Source organism: Phoenix dactylifera, unplaced genomic scaffold, assembly GCF_009389715.1.
Source record: "Phoenix dactylifera cultivar Barhee BC4 unplaced genomic scaffold, palm_55x_up_171113_PBpolish2nd_filt_p 000285F, whole genome shotgun sequence".
Classification (NCBI taxonomy): Eukaryota; Viridiplantae; Streptophyta; class Magnoliopsida; order Arecales; family Arecaceae; genus Phoenix; species Phoenix dactylifera.
The window spans coordinates 313,142-333,937 of NW_024067769.1; the positions used below are offsets into that span (position 1 = coordinate 313,142).

General features: G+C 39.0%; 1 protein-coding gene and 1 pseudogene across 1 annotated transcript; both read left to right on the plus strand.

Moving 5' to 3' along the window:
• The first annotated feature begins 20 nt into the window (after window positions 1–20).
• Window positions 21–981, plus strand: LOC103698301 (annotated as a pseudogene).
• A 15,768-nt stretch (window positions 982–16,749) lies between these two features.
• LOC103700484 (senescence-specific cysteine protease SAG39-like) lies at window positions 16,750–18,030 on the plus strand. The gene is made up of 2 exons (XM_008782423.3): window positions 16,750–17,186; window positions 17,295–18,030. The coding sequence occupies exons 1-2, from the start codon at window positions 16,757–16,759 to the stop codon at window positions 17,879–17,881; spliced, it is 1,017 nt and encodes a 338-aa protein (XP_008780645.2). The 5' UTR covers window positions 16,750–16,756; the 3' UTR covers window positions 17,882–18,030.
• The last annotated feature ends 2,766 nt before the right edge of the window (window positions 18,031–20,796 follow it).

The window sequence follows — 20,796 nt, forward strand, 5'->3', positions numbered from 1 at the left end:
AAACTCTCTCCTATTCTTGTATGATATTGGCTATTGGCACCGGCCTATGTTTATGGATCAATCTTAATTTCAATCATGCCGGCATTTATCCTATGTAAATTTGAAGCATGAAATTGTAATCGTACTTAATTTAAGTAATTTATGATATGATTTTGGATTTCTGCACACATTTGGGATTAAACTTTATGGTATAGGAGTATCTGATACTTTGGTTTGCTTGCTGCGGTTTGGACTCATTATTTACAATATGATCTCTTAATGAAGTGGGTTTACTTGGATAAAATTAAAAAAGAAATTCAGTTTTTCTTTTTTGCTTTTCGTGTATGAAATGTTAAATGTTCTTTAACATCACATCAACTGGTTGGCTAATATGGAACCCATACAATAGGATGTTGCTGGGCATTCTCTATTGTGGCGGCAACCGAAGGCATGACAAAGCTCGACACCGACGAGTTGATCTCTTTGTCGGAGCAAGAGCTTGTCGATTGCAATGTTAATGGAGAGGACCAAGGATATAACGGGGGTCTAATGGATGATGCCTTCCAATTTATAACTGATAATGGAGGTTTAACAACCGAGAGTAACTATCTTTACAAGGCATCAGATGGTGCTTGCAACACCAAGAAGGCATCCTCGAGTGCAGCCACTATCAATGACTATGAAGATGTCCCCGTAAATAGCGAGTCAGCCCTCTTGAAGGTTGTGCCCAACCAGCCTATCTCAGTTGCTATCGATGACAGGTGCTCGGACTTTTAGTTCTATAAAAGCAGTGTATTGACCAGTGACTACAGGACTGAATTAGACCATGGTGTTATTGCTGTTGGCTACGGAAAGATTGCCGATGGAACTAAGTATTGGCTGGTGAAGAACTCATGGGGTAAGTCGTAGGGTGAGAGTGGATACATAAGGATGGAACGGGATGTTGATGCGGCCGAAGGGCTCTGCGGCATTGCCATGCAGGCTTCTTACCCAATTGCATGAATTCGAAAACTCTCTCCTATTCTTGTATGATATTGGCTATTGGCACCGGCCTGTGTTTGTGGATCAATCTTAATTTCAATCATGCCGGCATTTATCCTATAGAAATTTGAAGCATGAAATTGTAATCGTACTTAATTTAAGTAATTTATGATATGATTTTGGATTTCTGCACACATTTGGGATTAAACTTTATGGCATAGGAGTATCTGATACTTTGGTTTGCTTGTTGCAGTTTGGACTGATTATTCACAATATGATCTCTTAATAAAGTGGGTTTACTTAGATAAAATTTAAAAAGAAATTCAGTTTTTCTTTTTTGCTTTTTGTGTATGAAGTGTTAAATATTTTATTTGATCTATTGGCAATCCTATCATCATAAACTGCACTTATCAGTTAAGAGCATAGATTTAAAAAATTAGTTTGTCCATTTCCAATGTGGCTCCCACGTTGCTCGACCTTCCTCAAATGAAATACCACTAGAATTGTTACTTGGCTTCAAATCCAAAACTCTCTCTCTCTCTCTCTCTCTCTCTATCTCTCTCTCGCTTCTGAATTTAGGAGAGCAGCAATCAAATGGCGGAGCCGAGTCTTGCTGGTTGTTATCCTTCTGTCTTTAGATTAAGTCATTTTAAAATAGATTGATGGGATCTAATTTGTAGGCTGCGTCTAACTTAATGAATTAAGTAATTATAGGCTAAAGTAGTTGATATTGATATGACGTAGGCAAGCTCCATTTTTTTGGGTTGAAAAGTATGCCTTCCGTTTCACTAGAAAGAATAGGCTTGGTCTAGTTGCATGTCATGGACCAAGGCAAGGTTTGGGCCGAGCAATGTTCTCTTGATAAGACTAGCCAGCCCGACCTTGGATAAAATTTTCCAAACCCTGGACTTACTTCGTAACTAGTACTCAAATCGTAGACCTAGGCCCAATTGAGTCTTAAGCCTGGCTCTGGGTCCGGGCTTGTCCTCCATACACACCATATCCTGTGACGCAAGCGCAGGACTGATGACTTTGGGCATGGTAGGCCCCTACAAAAAAAATAGCTTGGCAACCCTCTGCGTGCATCAGCTTGGACTGATCTCGTGGTTCCAAAAGTAGTGTGCAAAACTAATTTTCTTGTGGGCCAAAGATATTTTGAAGATTTTGTCGGCCTGTGATTGGGCCTTGGTAGTGAGCCCACTAACATCACCACCGTCCATGCTTCAAGCTCTGAACAAAGGGACTTCCTCAAATTCTACTGAGAGAGTGACAAAGCGGCAAGCAATGAGACAGTGGGAAAGGGCGCAAAGTAACGGCCAATGGCGGTTTGGGTCCCGTGGCGGTGCGAAGCCCTCTCCTCTGCTTCTCATTCCCCCTATCCCTTCCCCTTCGTCACCTCCTCCTCCTCCTCCTCCTCTTTCTCTGTCCCGATCCTCCCATGGCGGCAGGGCATTGCAACGGTGCTTCCTATCTAGGCACAACATCTTCTTTCTCTTCGAGCCCTAACCCTGATCCCGCAGTCTCATTGCTCGCCTTCTTGGGTTTGCCGCTTCTCTCCCATCTCATCTTTCTCTCTTATATTACTTCATCATATATTGATATGCTCTTTCTCAAGATCATGCTTTTGTTTCAATTCTTGCATCAAGATCCAACAAATCAATTCCAGAGAATATGTCTTGCAATGATTTCGTGATCCTTAACAGCGTTCTTGTTTCTTTCGTCTTTTTTCTTCTTTTTTTAATATATAGATATATGTGTTCTTGATCCAAAACTCCATATCGTGTTTTTGTTTTAATTCTTGCATGGATTTCATCATATGAATCCAAAAGAATGAGTTTGCGGTGGTTTCTTGATTTTAGAGATAAAAGATAAAATAGGAGAAGGTGTTGAGGATATCGGTCGATTGTAAATTACAAGAAGGATCGATACAGAGAGATCTTGATCGTGCATTATTGTCCACGAAAAAAGAAAAAAGAAAAAAAAATCCCAAAGGTTAAAGGGAGACTCCATAAAAAGAGATGGGTTGATCGGCTCTTGCAATGGTTTCTTGATTTCCAATAGCATTCTTGTCTAATAAGAAAAAAGAAATTTCAAAAATGTTAGAAGGGGTTTTACAAAGGGCAGTACATCTTCATATGGCTTTAAGGGAATCCTTCCTTCACTAGGGCTTTAAGGGTCAAGGGGTAATTGGAAGAGGGCCACCCTTGTTGTGAAGCCCATTGACTGCAGGATTCTTCTGAGATATCGAGATAGATAAAGAGAGAGCCTATCTCAAGTCAATCCTTGTGGTAGGCGATGATAACTTGTTGGCTACTGATAAGCCATACTTTATAGATTTGTTTTATATGGTTATTGCATGTGTCAGTTATCTCTTAAGGTTGATATATTTCTACTCATTGTTCATGCCATTACATGGAAACAAATCTCATTTTATTTTGCTTTTCATGATTCTGTCCTACTCTTTTCATGTGCAGCCCAGTGATTACATCAACTGATTTGTTGGTTCCTAGAGATGGTCAAGTTCCTGTCGATGTTCATTAATCTTTGGCTACTCAAGGAATTTTTCATGTGGTATGTTGTCCATATTTTAGCAGCTATTACAAATAATTTTGCACTGTTTATAGGACAACATTTTATGTTGCATGTAAATCAACAATGGAACAACCAAACTTGTCTTATTCATTACTAAACTAAATAATTTTGTTTCTGAAGAGATTGGGCTTATCAGTGGGAGGTGATGCTGTTAAGCTTGCTTATTTACTGAATGCTGCATACAATGGGGAAGAAAATATACGCCATAACATCGACTCATGTTGATTATGAAGCCTTTTTTGAAACTATTCGAAGGCAATGAGATTGGTGGCTGTGTATTGGAAAGAAACTGTTTTTATTACTAATCATGAATTATTCACCATCACCATCATGCATTATTTTGGCTAGTGCATCATTGATTCTTTTAGTGCATATTGGCCATTTAATATGTAAATTTCCTTTTTTTACTTTCATATTTGTGCATTATTTATTTAAATGCCAGAAAATGTTCATAAATAAATCTATTTGTGCGAACTACTATAAATGCATCCGCTCGCAGCGCTTTATACTTAAATTATTTCAATCTAAGCTTTTTTTATGCGCCGATACATCCTTCTATAGGCCACTTTGAGACTAGACATGATCTTGAAAATTTTAATTAGTTATCCAAATCCCGTTTTACCACTTCTGTGCATGTCTGTGATTTTTATTATGCTTTTTAGCCCCGCCAAAAGGTTGTTTGAATGATTCTGCCCCTGTTGTTTGAATTCAACATTCTCTAGATGTGTATATTATGTGGATTATGTACTTGGAAACAAGGAAAAAGCCTTAGTTGGTATTTTAGGCCCATTCATTTTCGGACTTGGTAATGACTTTTCTCTCTACAACTTTAGTTAGTATTTTAGGCCCATTTACAATGATCTTCCATAATTCATAATCTATAGCTTGAACATATATTCTCATTCTTCCTTTCCAATAGTTATAGTTTAAATCATTAAGTAAAGGTGGCTTATTGGTCGATTGATCTTCGGCAAGAGAGGTTCCTATTATGGTTGCCATGATCTACTCTAAGACAATTAAGCCTATAAATAGAGCTCTTGCTCTGATACCAGTTGTTGGCCCAACTAGGCAACCCAAGATTGGGTTTATAAAATTTTGCAAAAATAAAATCAAATCCCTTCAAATGAAATAAACTAGATGCAACAAGTATAGCAAGTAATAATCACAAATATATAATTAAGTATGAAAAAGTAAAGAGTGAAGGAAAAAAAAGTCTTACGCGACGATTTATAGTGGTTCGGTCTTCTTGTGAGCCCACATCCACTCTCCAAGACTTCTTCTCAAGATTTAATCCACTATGCTTATTCAAAACTTTACAAAATGCTTGTCTTTCGGGTGCAAGCAACTTTTACACTTGGTGATATCCGAGCTAACTCTTGGTTGATCTACTTCCTTAAACACTTCCTTGTTTATCTAGAGGACGATCCTCCCAAGCAATCCTCTCTATCACTCAAGTTAACAAGAGCTCAACAACTCTCTTACAATACTTAATCAAAATAACAAAAAAGAAAGCACTGCACTCAATTTCTCAACAGAAAAAGCTTTTTATTTATAAATATAATACTCTTTTGATTTCTCTTCAAACTTTATAGAACTCTCTTGATGCAATATGAGGTATGAATTTTCTTTTATAAGCTTCAGAAGCCATTTTCTCGTTTGAAACAAATTGAAGCTTTGGAAATTCTTTTTCAACACATTTAACGTAAGCAGATTCAGGTTAGATTTAATTTTTTACTTTGCATGACCTTTTTGATAAATCAAAAGGTTGAATTTGACTTAGTTGCTGCAGGCAAAATTGTATCCCTTTACGTTATCTTTCCAACTTGATAAGAACCATCTCAAAAGAATATTTGGTTGAAAAGTTACAGTTAAAAGAGTAAACATATGTCAGCGTAAATTATGGCTATGGATAGATAGATCTCAGACCCTATTACTCATAGCTAACGTTCCAATTTGAAAATATATTGAACATAAAAGTTGTATTCCTTTAAGTTATCTTTTCAATCTGATAAGAATCATCTCAAAAGGACATTTGGTTGAAAAGTTACAGCAAAACTAGTAAACATATGTTAGCCTAAATTACAGCTATGGAAAGATAGATTGCAGACCCTATTACTCATAGCTAAGGTTCAAATTTAAAAAATATATTGAATATAAAAGTTGTATATAAATACGTCTTTGTTCCAGATATTTAAGAATTGCATTAATATTACATTCCAATAAAAAGTTATACCAAAAATACTAACACACGTTTAAAATTCCAGCATCTACCTTCAAAAGAAATCTTAATTTCTAATTTTCATTCATTTGCTATAATTATAATAATGAACTAAATTCATTTGTTTGTTATCATCAAAATCAAACAGTAAATCACTGAAACCACTGCTATAATTATTTCCTTTTCTCTCTTGCCACCTGAAATACTTGGGCATGTGTTTGATTTCGATTCTCGTATCCGTGTCCATGGAGCACTGCTCATTAGCTTCATTTAGAACCAAATCCTGTCCTATCACTTTGCCTCGCCAAAGTTGATTTCATGTGACAAGTTTATTAGCATGATTTTATCTGGTTCTAAATTATATAAAATTTTGATTAAATTTATTGCTCAAAACAAGTATTCATTAAACTCAACAGGCCTAAAGCATAGATTTATGACTGTGTAAGTTTTCTATGTTTTAGTATGTGGGATGAGAAATATTGTTCTTCTATACTTCTCATGTATGCATAACGAGTGAAGTCGTGAAGACTTTGTTCACCCTATCATGAGTGTCGGTCCTAAACAAACCTTAAGTGGAATCTGGCTTTTTTATTTAGCTTTAGTTAGTATTTTGAAGATTGAGTTGCCTTGTTTAAACCCATTTGTTCTTAAATCCATTTATTTCCAAAGATTTTTGGACTCTATAAAGTTGATTCCGCTTCAGTTAGCTATTTATTTGCTGGTGCTCCCTGGGACATCCTAATGTCTATGGAATCCTCTAATATAATTACATGTTCGGATTGTTAAAAATCTTGCATCATTATGCTACTTGCAGGCAATTAAGTTTATGTCTCCAACAAATTTCTAAGTACAAAATTGAGAATGCAATCCAATGGTTGCTTGAATTGGTTCTTGTGTTTCTTACCAGAATACATTTGTCGTGGAAAAAATTTGCATCCATTTTGCATGGAATCATGGTTTAGATCATAATGGAATAGAGTTTTGGCATGTGCTTTCTCCTTTTTTATATTGGCCAGCTCTACTATATGATTGCTGCAGGTATAATTTAATATTTTTGCATGTGATGGTTTTACTTACTCTTTGATATCTGATGCAGAAATAAAATTGTTCTCCCAAGTGCAGGAGAATCGCACAAGTAGTAAATTCTCGGGAGTCCGAGGTCGAATCCTCAGGGAACGAACTATTGATTATTAGTATAATTTTTAGATGTAATCTTCAGTTGAATAAATTTGTGGATTAAAATGATGCTTTGATTTTCAGAAATTAAATGCAAAGAATAATAAACAAAATTCAATGAAATAAAGATGGTAGGGATCTGGAATCCCCCTTGATGATATTGCATCCAAGGAATAAACTCTATGGTTCTTGATTAAAGATTAGTGGTAGGATAGATCTAATCATGGTATATGTTTCATGAACATATGAACTTAATTTCTAAGCATTCGTCGTGCTTTCTACGTCTACGACGAATCAAATACTAAAGCAATCCATATATCAATAATCATAATCCATTTAAGAACTATCTACGAAATAACTATACATGAATCAAGAACATATCAATAAATATAAACCATTGAAAGCAAAAGTTTAGAGTTTACTTCAAAAAGCAATACATCAAAGGTTCCTCCATCTCCCTCCCTAAGAAATCAGCCCTCCATTAACATAAAAGAAAACTTCTTTTTTTTTTCTTTTCTTTTTTTTTCGGAAACAGGGGCTCCCCTGTTTCCCTCTCTTCTTTTCTCTAATGACAGGAGGAGCTCCTCTGTTTTTTTTTTTCAATGAAGGATGCCTATTTTTCCTCCCGAATGGCAGAGATAACCGGCACTCCTCCCCCCCCCTTTCTCGCACGCGGTGACAGATGGCCGGATGAGATGAATCCACGGGAGACGAGTATGGACGTGGATGGCTGGGAGGATCGCGATCGCTTGCGGATGGGTGAGGCTTGGAAGATCCACACGCGGGAGAAGAGATGCGGGATGCTCGCGGACGTTGATCTGGATGCTGGATTAGCTGAAGAGATCGCGACTCCGAAAGCTGCGGACGATCGCCATGGGATGCGGAAGCTGGAAAATCGCTGGGAAGAGGCATGCGTTCGTGAGGATCTGGGACACGGAAGAGGCACGAAACCATCACGGACGGCTGGCTCACGGACGCGGCAAGGATCTGGAACGTTGCACGCGGGAGAAGCGAACTCGGACGGACGTGGCATGCTGGGAAGAAAGATCCGGGATCTGCAAGGAAGACGGAAGGCTGGGAGCTGGGATTCGGCTGCTTGGATGCGATCACAGAAGCTGAGAATCGGGATGGAATCGCGCGGATGAAGCGGAATCTGGGAGAAGCTTCGCGGGAGGTTGCGGACGTTGGCTCATGGACGCGGAGAAGATCTGGGCGAGGCTGGATCGCGGTGGATTTTGCACGCGGACGGGATCAGCGGAAGAAAAGGAACTTTGCTGCAGGCTGAGTCGTGGATGCAAGCTTGGGAGATTCTCGGACGTGGACGGCTGGCTGAACTTAGGCTCCTTCTAGTGTGCAACTAGGGTTGAACCATGCAGTTGACTGCATGGTTTTTGGACCCAATGCGCATTCTAAGTTTGATTTACGATCACCTGCACCCAACAAAAATAAAATATTAATGCAGCACTGTTATCATTATTTGTTAGCAATAATGCTAATTTAAGTGATGTGTAGATCGCACTTTTGTGCTCTCATCACACCCCCCAACTAGCTTATTGCTAGTCTCTAGCAATTAACGAGCAAATAATAAAATGAGAGTACAAAAGATGTGGTTTAACCTTTGATATTTTATTAGAACTAATTGCATAAAATTAAAATAAGTACTCACTTTCGTAGGAATCACGATTGCACTTAGCACGTGCAACAAGCCGTTAAACCCCTAGGTTACCCTAGTGGACGAGTGTTGTCTCGTGAGGGTTTTCAGGGATGTTACCCACAAACATCATGAATTATATGACATGAGATTCTAATAAAAATAAACCCTAAGCTAATACACATGTAATTAATTGACATATATTTTCAGGTATGGCAACCGTCAAAGCAAGGAATATAAAAGTGTAGTGTGCATCAAATCATATGACTTTCTCAGAGTACTAATACCTCCACCACAACAGAGCACCGCCTGAGTTTTAGGTGCACTACTCAAGTCCACAAATATTTTCTACACTTTATTAGAACCTGATCCATCAAATTTTCAGAATATCACATGTTGTCTAAATTTGTCAAGAATGGTTCGCATGTAAAGAAAGAGTTATCAATCTCAACTAAACAACCCGGGTACACAGAGGTCCAATACAATGGAGTCAAACCAGCCATTACCACATGTCACTAGGTTCAGCCTAACCAACTCATTCATGCTTATTTTTATTTCTTTTTTTTTTTCAATACACATGACAACTACAGCTATCCAACCCCATTAGGCTCTAGTAAGGTCCATGTAGCGAGCTTTCAGTCAATGACCCCCGATCCAGTTGGCTCAAGACATTAGGTGAAACACCCCTCGGACTTAATTACTCGAACCAGACTACGCCACGAGGCCAGACTTGTCATCATAAGTTTTTTTTTTTTTTTTGAATAATAATTATGCAAGAAAAGAAATGATAGACTGAACCATATAAATATTTTTATTATATATGTGACTGCATCGTGACTATAGGTCAACCAAAGTCGGATCATACGGCACCTAAGTAATCTAGTCGGGATATTCAACCTCTATCTTTATGTGAAAACCAAATCCTGAACCTTATGGTACGAATAAGGATACTCATACTTCTTTTATGGATAAGGCTAACAAAAATGCAGTTAACAAATATGAACTCCTGAGGCTTTCCTATTGTCATTAAGTACACGTGTGGGGATCTAATAATAGGTCTCTGAATCAATCATAGTATGCATGTGTTCCTTGCCTTAATAGTTGCACAAACTCAATATGAAAATACATGTGCATTTGCTCAGAAAAGAAAGTAATAGAATAAATCAAATGCAAAAACAAGTTTTTATTTTTTTTTTTATTATTATTTTTTTTAAGATCAAAATATTTTTCTCCCCCCAACTTAAATATTGCATTGTCCTCAATGTAAAAGATGCAAGAAAGCTATATGTGAGAAACAATAGAGAAAAGAATATTAGAGAGAAGAAGAATACCTTGAGCTGTTGATTTCCAGAAAAGAAGACCTACAAAATAAGAAAAAAAATAAAAGAAAAAAATAATTCTAACTAATATACACATACCTTGGCCGTCATGCTCAGTCATAAGAAGGCTCCTCCAAGGGAAAGGAGTCCTCTTCATCTGCAAAATTCTCAAGAAAAGGTTTTAATCTGTGTTCATTAACCTTAAAAATTTTGCCATCCTGTGGATTCTCAATTTCAATTGCCCCGTGTGGAAAAACAGTTTTTACAATGAAAGGACCTGTCCATCTTGATCGTAACTTTCCAGGAAACAGATGTAAGCGAGAGTCATAACAAAGAACTTTTTGTGTAGGTTCAAAAGATTTTCTTAGAATTGATTTATCATGCCTAATTTTCTCAAAATCCTTAAGGTGAAGATAAGGGTTCTCGGATTCCATTCCATGATACTTTGGCAGCAATTGAATTACTCCTGGTTTGATTTCAAAGTGTCCTACATTTTCAGGAATAATCATGCATGAAGGTTGACTAGTCCTAGTGGGATGTAAGTATTGTCGAAGTGTCATAACTGGGGGTCTACCTTCATTACCATGGTGACTTCCTACATCATCATCAGCCATCTCACCAGATTTGAGATTTTGCGAAAAAGTTTCAATAATGTGATCTAAGGAATTGTCAAAAGGTTGTCGACTCAGACGTCCAGCGTTGTCCCTATTCCAACCTAGCATACAAAATTTCAGAGTTTATTTATTTGTTTGTTTTTTTTTTTTATTGATTACCCTTGATCTTTTCTTAAAGTTCTTATCAATTTTCAAGTAGCAACAAGGGTTAATGAGATTTGATGATAATAAAATTCTGATTCTAAAAAAAAAAAAAAAATTAAACACAGAAAATTCAAAGCAGACAGTAGCAAAGTTTATATTAATTTAATGGTCGTAAAAGTATCAGAATGTCAATCAGACCGTTCAGATGAAAGAAACATGTGTCCTACAGCAGCTGACAAATTTTGAGTGCAATCAGACGGTGGATTACTCAGATATCAGAGTTTGATGCAGACTGTGCAGGGAATAAAAAAAACAGCAATAAAGATTTTTTTTTTTTTTTTTTTGAAAGAAAAAGACTAAATACTAAGATACTGATTAAATCTAAAATTATACTAATAAATCAGCCGTTCCCCGGCAACGGCGCCAAAAACTTGATGCAGAAATAAAATTGTTCTCCCAAGTGCAGGAGAATCGCACAAGTAGTAAATTCTCGGGAGTCCGAGGTCGAATCCTCAGGGAACGAACTATTGATTATTAGCATAATTTTTAGATGTAATCTTCAGTTGAATAAATTTGTGGATTAAAATGATGCTTTGATTTTCAGAAATTAAATGCAAAGAATAATAAACAAAATTCAATGAAATAAAGATGGTAGGGATCTGGAATCCCCCTTGATGATATTGCATCCAAGGAATAAACTCTATGGTTCTTGATTAAAGATTAGTGGTAGGATAGATCTAATCATGGTATATGTTTCATGAACATATGAACTTAATTTCTAAGCATTCGTCGTGCTTTCTACGTCTACGACGAATCAAATACTAAAGCAATCCATATATCAATAATCATAATCCATTTAAGAACTATCTACGAAATAACTATACATGAATCAAGAACATATCAATAAATATAAACCATTGAAAGCAAAAGTTTAGAGTTTACTTCAAAAAGCAATACATCAAAGGTTCCTCCATCTCCCTCCCTAAGAAATCAGCCCTCCATTAACATAAAAGAAAACTTCTTTTTTTTTTCTTTTCTTTTTTTTTCGGAAACAGGGGCTCCCCTGTTTCCCTAACAGGGGCTCCCCTGTTTCCCTCTCTTCTTTTCTCTAATGACAGGAGGAGCTCCTCTGTTTTTTTTTTTCAATGAAGGATGCCTATTTTTCCTCCCGAATGGCAGAGATAACCGGCTCTCCTCCCCCCCCCTTTCTCGCACGCGGTGACAGATGGCCGGATGAGATGAATCCACGGGAGACGAGTATGGACGTGGATGGCTGGGAGGATCGCGATCGCTTGCGGATGGGTGAGGCTTGGAAGATCCACACGCGGGAGAAGAGATGCGGGATGCTCGCGGACGTTGATCTGGATGCTGGATTAGCTGAAGAGATCGCGACTCCGAAAGCTGCGGACGATCGCCATGGGATGCGGAAGCTGGAAAATCGCTGGGAAGAGGCATGCGTTCGTGAGGATCTGGGACACGGAAGAGGCACGAAACCATCACGGACGGCTGGCTCACGGACGCGGCAAGGATCTGGAACGTTGCACGCGGGAGAAGCGAACTCGGACGGACGTGGCATGCTGGGAAGAAAGATCCGGGATCTGCAAGGAAGACGGAAGGCTGGGAGCTGGGATTCGGCTGCTTGGATGCGATCACAGAAGCTGAGAATCGGGATGGAATCGCGCGGATGAAGCGGAATCTGGGAGAAGCTTCGCGGGAGGTTGCGGACGTTGGCTCATGGACGCGGAGAAGATCTGGGCGAGGCTGGATCGCGGTGGATTTTGCACGCGGACGGGATCAGCGGAAGAAAAGGAACTTTGCTGCAGGCTGAGTCGTGGATGCAAGCTTGGGAGATTCTCGGACGTGGACGGCTGGCTGAACTTAGGCTCCTTCTAGTGTGCAACTAGGGTTGAACCATGCAGTTGACTGCATGGTTTTTGGACCCAATGCGCATTCTAACTTTGATTTACGATCACCTGCACCCAACAAAAATAAAATATTAATGCAGCACTGTTATCATTATTTGTTAGCAATAATGCTAATTTAAGTGATGTGTAGATCGCACTTTTGTGCTCTCATCAATATCATTGCGGGTCACTGAAAACTTTATACATGTTCCTAAGGTGGGCACCATATTTGACCCCTAATCTTTAATTAGAGCTCTGATTGATTTGATATATGAGCATAGGGATTCCTTCATGGTGCACTCTAAAGCTATGGCATAGAATCCGTAACAAAGTTTAAAGCTTCTGCCAAAAGTTGTATATTTATCCTACATTTACTCCATATTGTAGAATTAGCTCTGTAAAGTAATTCACCTCATCTCCCCATATAATGTATTATTTTTTTATTATCTTGTTTGATGCATTCTGTTTGTTCTTGCCCAATGTTGTTCTGTTTTTGTCTTGCTGCATTAACAGTTCCATATGTACCTTTGTACCTCTACTTATCTTCAAATATTATATACATTTATTTACGAAAAGAAAATTATATGCAAATTATTCTTACAACAAATTCGAGATGGATTCCACCTTTTCATTTTTTTTGGTACATTGAGTGATGATAGATTCTTCAACCAAGATTCCTTCTGGATGGATTCATCATATTTTTGTCTTATATCATTGTTCGTTATCTCAAGCTAGTATTCCACATTCTTCCCTTGCACTTGAGTGCGATCTTCACGGCTTGGTAGATCATTTGTGATTCTTTGAAAAATATAGGAATGCCAACTGTTGAATTGCTCAATGAGATAGTCTACAACCACCGAACGACCTTGATCAGAAAAAATTGGAAACATCACAATTATTGTCGCAAATAGGGGAAGGGCTTCTGCCACTATTGGAATGTAGGTGCGAACATAGGAGACAAAGCGGATTCTATCTGATTTTGATCTTTATCCACGAAGACATTCCTATTCCAAGGAACAAAGTGTGAATGATATTTTGCATTCATATAAAATTTTAAATTAGTGTAAATAATTGGATCTAATCTTGAACTTCTTTGGGGTCATGGAGTTCTGCACAATTTTATTTCATTTTATTTTATTTTTTGAGAAAATAAGGAAGTGGAATGGGAAACCTCCTGTACTTTAATTATATCAAGTTCAATTTTTTGAGGATGCATCCCTTAAAAACAGGATCCAAAATCTTTTTTGATCGGTTTGTAGGCATTTTATATCATGTGTTAAACTCGTAATAGAGTTCTCGAGCTCTATATTTTCTTAAAAATAAGCAAAAAATTCTATCAACTCTATCCTAGATGCTCCGCAATACACACATAAAAAGTCAAATTGGTTGTTGTCTAGAAGGCTAATATTTATGGGTCATAAAGTATTTGGTGGTTTACTCAATTACTAGTTTTTTTTTTTAAAAAAAAAAAATTCTCTTATTTTTAGAATAGTAGGAAGCCTGATATTTTTTTCATGTTAAAGTGTAGAGGCCTGAGTATCATAGTGTGCCATGCATAGCAATGAAGATTGTTCAAGCGCGAGATAGCTGATATAGGAAAATTTTTTTTAATGATTCTTTGCTTACACCAATTCAAGGGATGAAATGTCAAATATGATTGTTAAGATACTGGTAAAAATGTGATGATTTATCAACAACCAAAGCATATGTTAATTAGCCAAGCTGTCTAGTTAGACAGAGGTTTATTACTGTTGTATATTTCTGTTTAGGCAATGTTTAACAAATGTCAACCAAACCTAGTAAATGATGAGTAGTGATACATTAGCCAAGACTTCTTTAAAATAGATTGATTAATTTATTTCTTCAATTAACCATCTAATTTTTTTTTTTTTGGGACAAGCAAGAATTTCTCAAGGTGGGAATTATTTGCATCCATAACTCAAAATGTTCTTGCTAGAAATAATTGTAGATTTGATGATTAAAAGCAATAGTAAAGATTTGTTTGGAACTGCATCAATTTTTAGAATAACTACAATAATATTTATACTAAATGGGTTCTCTTAGCCTTTTATCATGTAATTAGATTTCTTCTCTGCAATGAAGGTTTGACCAACTCTAATGATCATTTTTCCATCTTTAATCATTGTATTTTAATATTTTCAATTATGTCCAACATACATCAAGAATCTATGAATCAAATTGCACGGAGGTCGATTTATTCCATTCTTTTTATCTAATTCATGTCTTTGGTACTTCTTTAACACTTTTTTGCCTCCTATGTCACCCACAAATTAGTCCTTTTATCATAGGTAAAAATATAGAAACCCTCTATAATCAATCTCTTGATTGAGATAAAATGTGTAAATTGCATCCATCAACATTTGAATTATTGGCTAATTAACCAAATTATACACAACAATGTGTTTTATAACAATCTAAGCAAATTGTTTTCAATTCATTCTAATTTGGGGTGGTGTCTAGTGTCTATGTTTTGACCATATATCGAGATCATATATACGTTTCTAGTATAGGACTCACACTTGGGTCAATATCAGTTATTACATTACATGTGTACCAAGACTTGTTAATGGAGTATGGTTCTGGTAGTCTCTTTTATTTTTTTCCCCCTAAAACCACCTACTTGAGATGCTGCATCACCTTCCATCTTCCTTGCAAGCTGTGGACTCCTTTACTTTAAGGCCTGTTCCTTGGGGGATAAAATACTTACTCAGATATCTATATTTTCCTAAGTAAGTATTTTTCGGGCAATATTTAGATGGAAAAATAACTTACGCATATTCTTTTATGCATTGGAAAGTGGCTCCTTAATATGTTACCCATGTTCTTTTGCATTACTACTTTCTCAAGTAAGTTGCTAAGATCTTTCCATATTTTCTACAATACCTTTTATTGTATAAATACTATTATGTATAATATAATATGTTATACTGTATTATACATATTATATATTATTATTATTATTCTACTATTGTAGGGTTATCAATATTTTAGGAACAAAATAAAAAGATTATTTTACCAGCTAGTGGGAAAATAATTTGGTTATATCCCTATTGGGTTAAGTCTTTCTGTCCAATTTATAGGTAAATGGTGTCCACAAAAAAATATCTTAGCAACTTAGAGAAACGAAGAGCATGGATATGTTGGTCAATGAAAAAGTCGGTCAACTTTCTAATAATATTTTTACACCAGAGGACCGGCCCATGATTATGATTTTCGGCGTGAGTATCCATTCTTAGAAACCTCTAAAATATTACACTATGACCCAACACGCGTCTTCTTGGATGACCGAAGTTTGCAGAGGATTAACTGTAGGTCTTAATCAATTGCAAGCCCGATAAATCCAAAAATAAAGCTGAAATAGATAAAAAAAACCAAGCTTTTTATTAATTGGACAAGAATTGTGTAAGATCATTATCGTCATCTTCTTCTTCTTCTTTTTCTTGTTGGTTTAGCCAATCATCACTAGCTAGCCTAAGATATTTTTATCAGGAAAAAGAGTAAGGACGAGAAAGAAAAGCCAAATTATTGATCATGGTGGCCAGACGCATGAAGAGTCGTTCGCATGCAGCAAGATGCATTGTACAGGAATAAATTAAGATGCGACTGATAGCAACCCAGGCCGAAATTGGGTGCGCAATGCCAGTTTGGGTCCGTTATATTGTGGCCCACCAGGCGAGCGGTCTCTTCCGAAGCGCACGACACGTTTTCTAGAGAGTATCACGCGCTTCACACAACAATAGCCGTCAATGCTCGAACAAATCAGCCACCGCTCATCACGCTCTGCAAGACGTGTGATGCGAGTTAAGAGCACACGTAAAGTTTCAGGATTCTTCTGCTAAGCCAAACCTCCGTATAAACCCTACCTCTCTGCCGGCAACCTCTCCAGTACTAAATAGGCACTCTGCTGCACCATTCCCGAAGTCTTTCCACACGTCGTTTTGCGGCATCGAAGCGTGATGAACGGCCCAAACTGCAGAATCCGGCAAACAATTAAACAAGAGTCCGTCCAAACGGGCCGCTCATCACTCTTTGCAAAACGTGCGATATCCGTCGGGATGCCGTCCGTCAGGCTCCAAACCTCCTTCCAGGCCAACAACCTCTATATAATCCCGGCTCGACACCTATTGTTTGCATCAAGCAAACATTACCACAAGACCATGGCTTCTACCACCCACCAATGCCTATGGCTTATACTTGCCTTGTTCTCCATGGGCTTTTCCCCAAGAGATGCGTCCCGCACCATCGGCGACAGTCTGATCGCCGCGAGGCACGAGCAATGGATGGTGCAGTATGGGCGTGTGTACAAGGATGCAGCAGAGAAGGAGCACCGCTTCCAGATCTTCAAAGCCAACGTCGATTACATTGAATCCACGAACCAAGCTGGGCATCGCAAATACAAGCTCAACATCAACCAATTTGCCGATCTCACCACCGAGGAGTTCAGGGCTTCTCACACTGGATTTAAGCCCAAGCCGATGCGTGCCACAGGACAGAACTTCGGATATGCGAACGTAACCGACGTGCCTCCAAGCGTGGACTGGAGGAGTAAAGGAGCAGTAACTCCCGTCAAGGATCAAGGCCAATGTGGTAAGATACGATGCACGTACGATTGTAGTTCTTTCGAAGAATGAATTGATGTACGTGCGTACTTAAGTGCTTCACTAACAAGTCATACTAATGAATAAAATAAAATAGGATGTTGCTGGGCATTTTCTGCCGTCGCGGCTACTGAAGGGATCGCTCAGATCAGCACTGGGAAATTGACCTCCTTATCAGAGCAACAACTTGTGGATTGCGACAAGAAGAATGGAGGATGCGATGGGGGCATAATGGATGATGCATTTAAGTTCATCATCAGCAATAAAGGCATAACGACGGAAGCTAATTATCCTTACATGGCGAAGGATGGAACCTGCGACACCAATAAAAGTTCATCCGTTGCAGCCACCATCAGCGGCTACGAAGACGTGCCTAGGAACAGCGAGTCATCGCTCTTACAAGCAGTCGCAAAACAGCCCGTTTCCGTTGCCATCGAGGGCAGTGGGAAAGACTTCCAGTTTTACTCCGGCGGCGTCTTCATGGGTAATTGCGGAACTGATCTGGACCATGCTGTCACTGTCGTGGGCTATGGGACGGCAACTGATGGAACTAAATATTGGCTGCTCAAGAATTCATGGGGTACCACTTGGGGCGAAAACGGATATATGAGGTTGCTCCGGGACATCGACGACGCAGAAGGTCTCTGTGGCATTGCCATGCAACCTTCTTATCCAACCGCATGAATTGCAAAGGACGACATCTCATTAACGTACTACATGGTTACTTATAATCTTGGCCTGCAATGATTTTTCCAGCCTACTTTGCTTTGCATCAATGTCTGTCGTATTAGCCATCATATCTAGTGGCTGTTAATGTATTGAAAGTTCAAATACTATGCCTTGTTTTAATTGTTTGTTGTATCCGTATGCCATTTAGACATGGATGATGTGAGATACGGGTCTGAAGTCGGGCAGCCCCAGCCGACTTCAGCCCCATTCACTATAGGAAAAGTCGGTTTTACCGACGCTTTTTTGCCGACGCTTTTTACAAGCGTCGGCAATTTTCGGTCTATTGTCAAAATTTGCGGCAAAAGACGACGCTAATAAGCGTCGATGCAGTTTCGGACCTAAGACGACGCTAAAAAGCGTCGTCGGAAGCCAACGCACCAGGCTACATCCCAACCCTCTTCTGACCATCCCCGTCGGAAGCCACCCTCACACACCAGTCTCTCTCTCTCTCTACCTTCGAGCCTCATCTCTCTCATCCCTCCTCCCTCCTCTCTTCGAATTTCCGTTTTTCCGGCCACCGCCCTCCTCTCTCTATTTAACTAGTAGTATTACCGACATCTCTCTCGCCCATTCCTCGTCTTCTCTCTCTCTCTAACCCATCAAAGGTGCCTTCTCATCATCATCGCCCCCCTCCCTAACCCCCTCCGGATTCAAGAAGCAGAACGGCTCCGGCGATGATGTCTTCGCCCGCCTCTTCGCCGCCTCCTTGGATCCCGACTTCGCCCCTCTCTCCCCCGAACCGCGGATCCTCAAGTCCCGCCTCGTCGCCGGCGAGACCCTCTACGGCCTCTTCCTCCTGCGCTCCTCCCCGACCCTCGCCGAGATCGCCGGCCTCACCGGCTACGACTACGTGGTCGTCGACATGGAGCACGGCTCTGGCGGCATCGCCGAGGCCCTCCCTTGCCTCCGCGCCCTCGCCGCCGCCCGCACCCTAGCCATCCTCCGCCTTCTGCAGCTCTCCGCCGCCAGTCAGGAGAAGGCCCGGCGTCCGTAAGGGCTTCGAGGGTGGACAGTTGCCCCTCTACCGTCGAATCTCCAAGCTCCGTGGAATTGCTGGAGGTATCATTTTCTTCTGTACCACATTTGAACCTGAATCTGCTCCCACACCTGCACTTTTGGTAAGTAAAGAGGGAATTGAATCCTAACATTTTAACCTCTCTCCCTTGGCTTCACTACTCATAGGAGTGGTCAAGAGTATTCCTAGGAACTTAACGCAAGATTTGTTACTTTTAGTACGCAAGATTTCTAGTGTTCCTGAAGGAGCTTATGTTCAGTGGGAAATTGAGCTACTTGGCTTTGAAATGCCTAAGGTAATGAAGCTTCTTAAGTGCTCCAAACATCTGGAACTCTTATGTATTGTGGTCCTTCCCTCTGTTTTGCTTAAAAAAAAGGGGGATTCTTGTGAATTTTGAATTTATTGTTTTAAATTGCTTAGAACCTCTAATATGTACCATTTTATTGTAGGTGTATACCATCCATTTATTTGGAGATCATTACCAAAACATCTGAAGGACTCCAAGTAAATATTTTGCTTGTCTCAGTAACTGTGGTTGATGTAATAAAATACTGTGTAAATTCTAGACAATGATGCCCAAATATGTTTTCCAATCAAGCTATAGATAGTTTTTGTGTAGGGCAATTTATTTTATTCAATATGAACTCATTTTCTTATAAATTTTCTGCAAACCGGTTAAAGAGTTTTTTAGAGCTTGCTCGAATGAATGATTGGTCATATATAAATGTTACTTTTATCGACTCATTCATTGGAAATCTGATTTAGACCATGCCAGTACAAACTACAATGATGGAAATGTGATTGTGTTGCTAATATAATTCGGAGAAAATTATGATTGATGAATTGGACATGACCAATTGTATTTTAGTTTGCTGGCTGGCACCTCTGTCTTGATCTGGTTTTGAGGCTCGAGAAGTAAATTATCCCATCATTTATTTATTTATAATTGCATTACATTTATTATCACTGTTTTTACTTCCAGATTTGAGAGAAGATGGTGTTTGTATGGTAAAAAAGATTATGCAGCAAGTGCCAGGTGGTATGGTGGATTCTTGATTAGATTTGTAGAAGAGCTTGCAGTTTCGGATGGAATAACATTTACATGAAAATTAGGCATGTTTGGTGGAAGAGAATGGTAAGCATATTTAGAAAATAATTACATGCTGCATCTAGAAAAACAATCCAGCATTCAGCAATTGCTCTTCCTAATTTTTGCTTGTTTGGTTAAAGAACAAATCTCACAAGTTAATAAGCACAGAAATGGTGCAGACGTAGAGCTCTAATGTTCTGATCAGTTCTCTGCACAGAAATGGTGCTTTCCATTCTCACTTCTTTGAGCTTTGATGAAGCTGGTAGCTTGTGTAGATGGGGCATCCTTGTGAGGATGGTTTAGTAAGAGATCCCTTTTGGGGTTGTTGGCTTCTATTATCTTGTCATTTGATGTTTTTCCTAGTGGATTTGTAGTGATAGAAATGGGTTTTCTTAGTCTGCTTTGGGTTTGTTGTGAGTTTTAGGACAAGAAGGAAGGGCAGGTTGCAGAGGAAGCCGGGACCAATGAAATAGATGTCCATGGTGATGCTGGGAGGGAAGAAGACGATGTGGTGGTGGAGATCCATGCAGAGTTCAAGCCGGTAGATCACCCACTCGAGCCTCCGGACGAGGACCCACCTGCGAAATGGCCAATGCCCGATTCTTCCATTCTGAATGTAAGTGGCTAACGTGTCCTAATAGAGACCTTTTTCTTGCTATGTGTGACTGTATTTATCTATAAAATTTCTTGATTTATGGTATGATGACATGTTGTTTGCCCGTATGCATGAGATATTGGAAGTCCTCTGATGGTTCATATTGTACA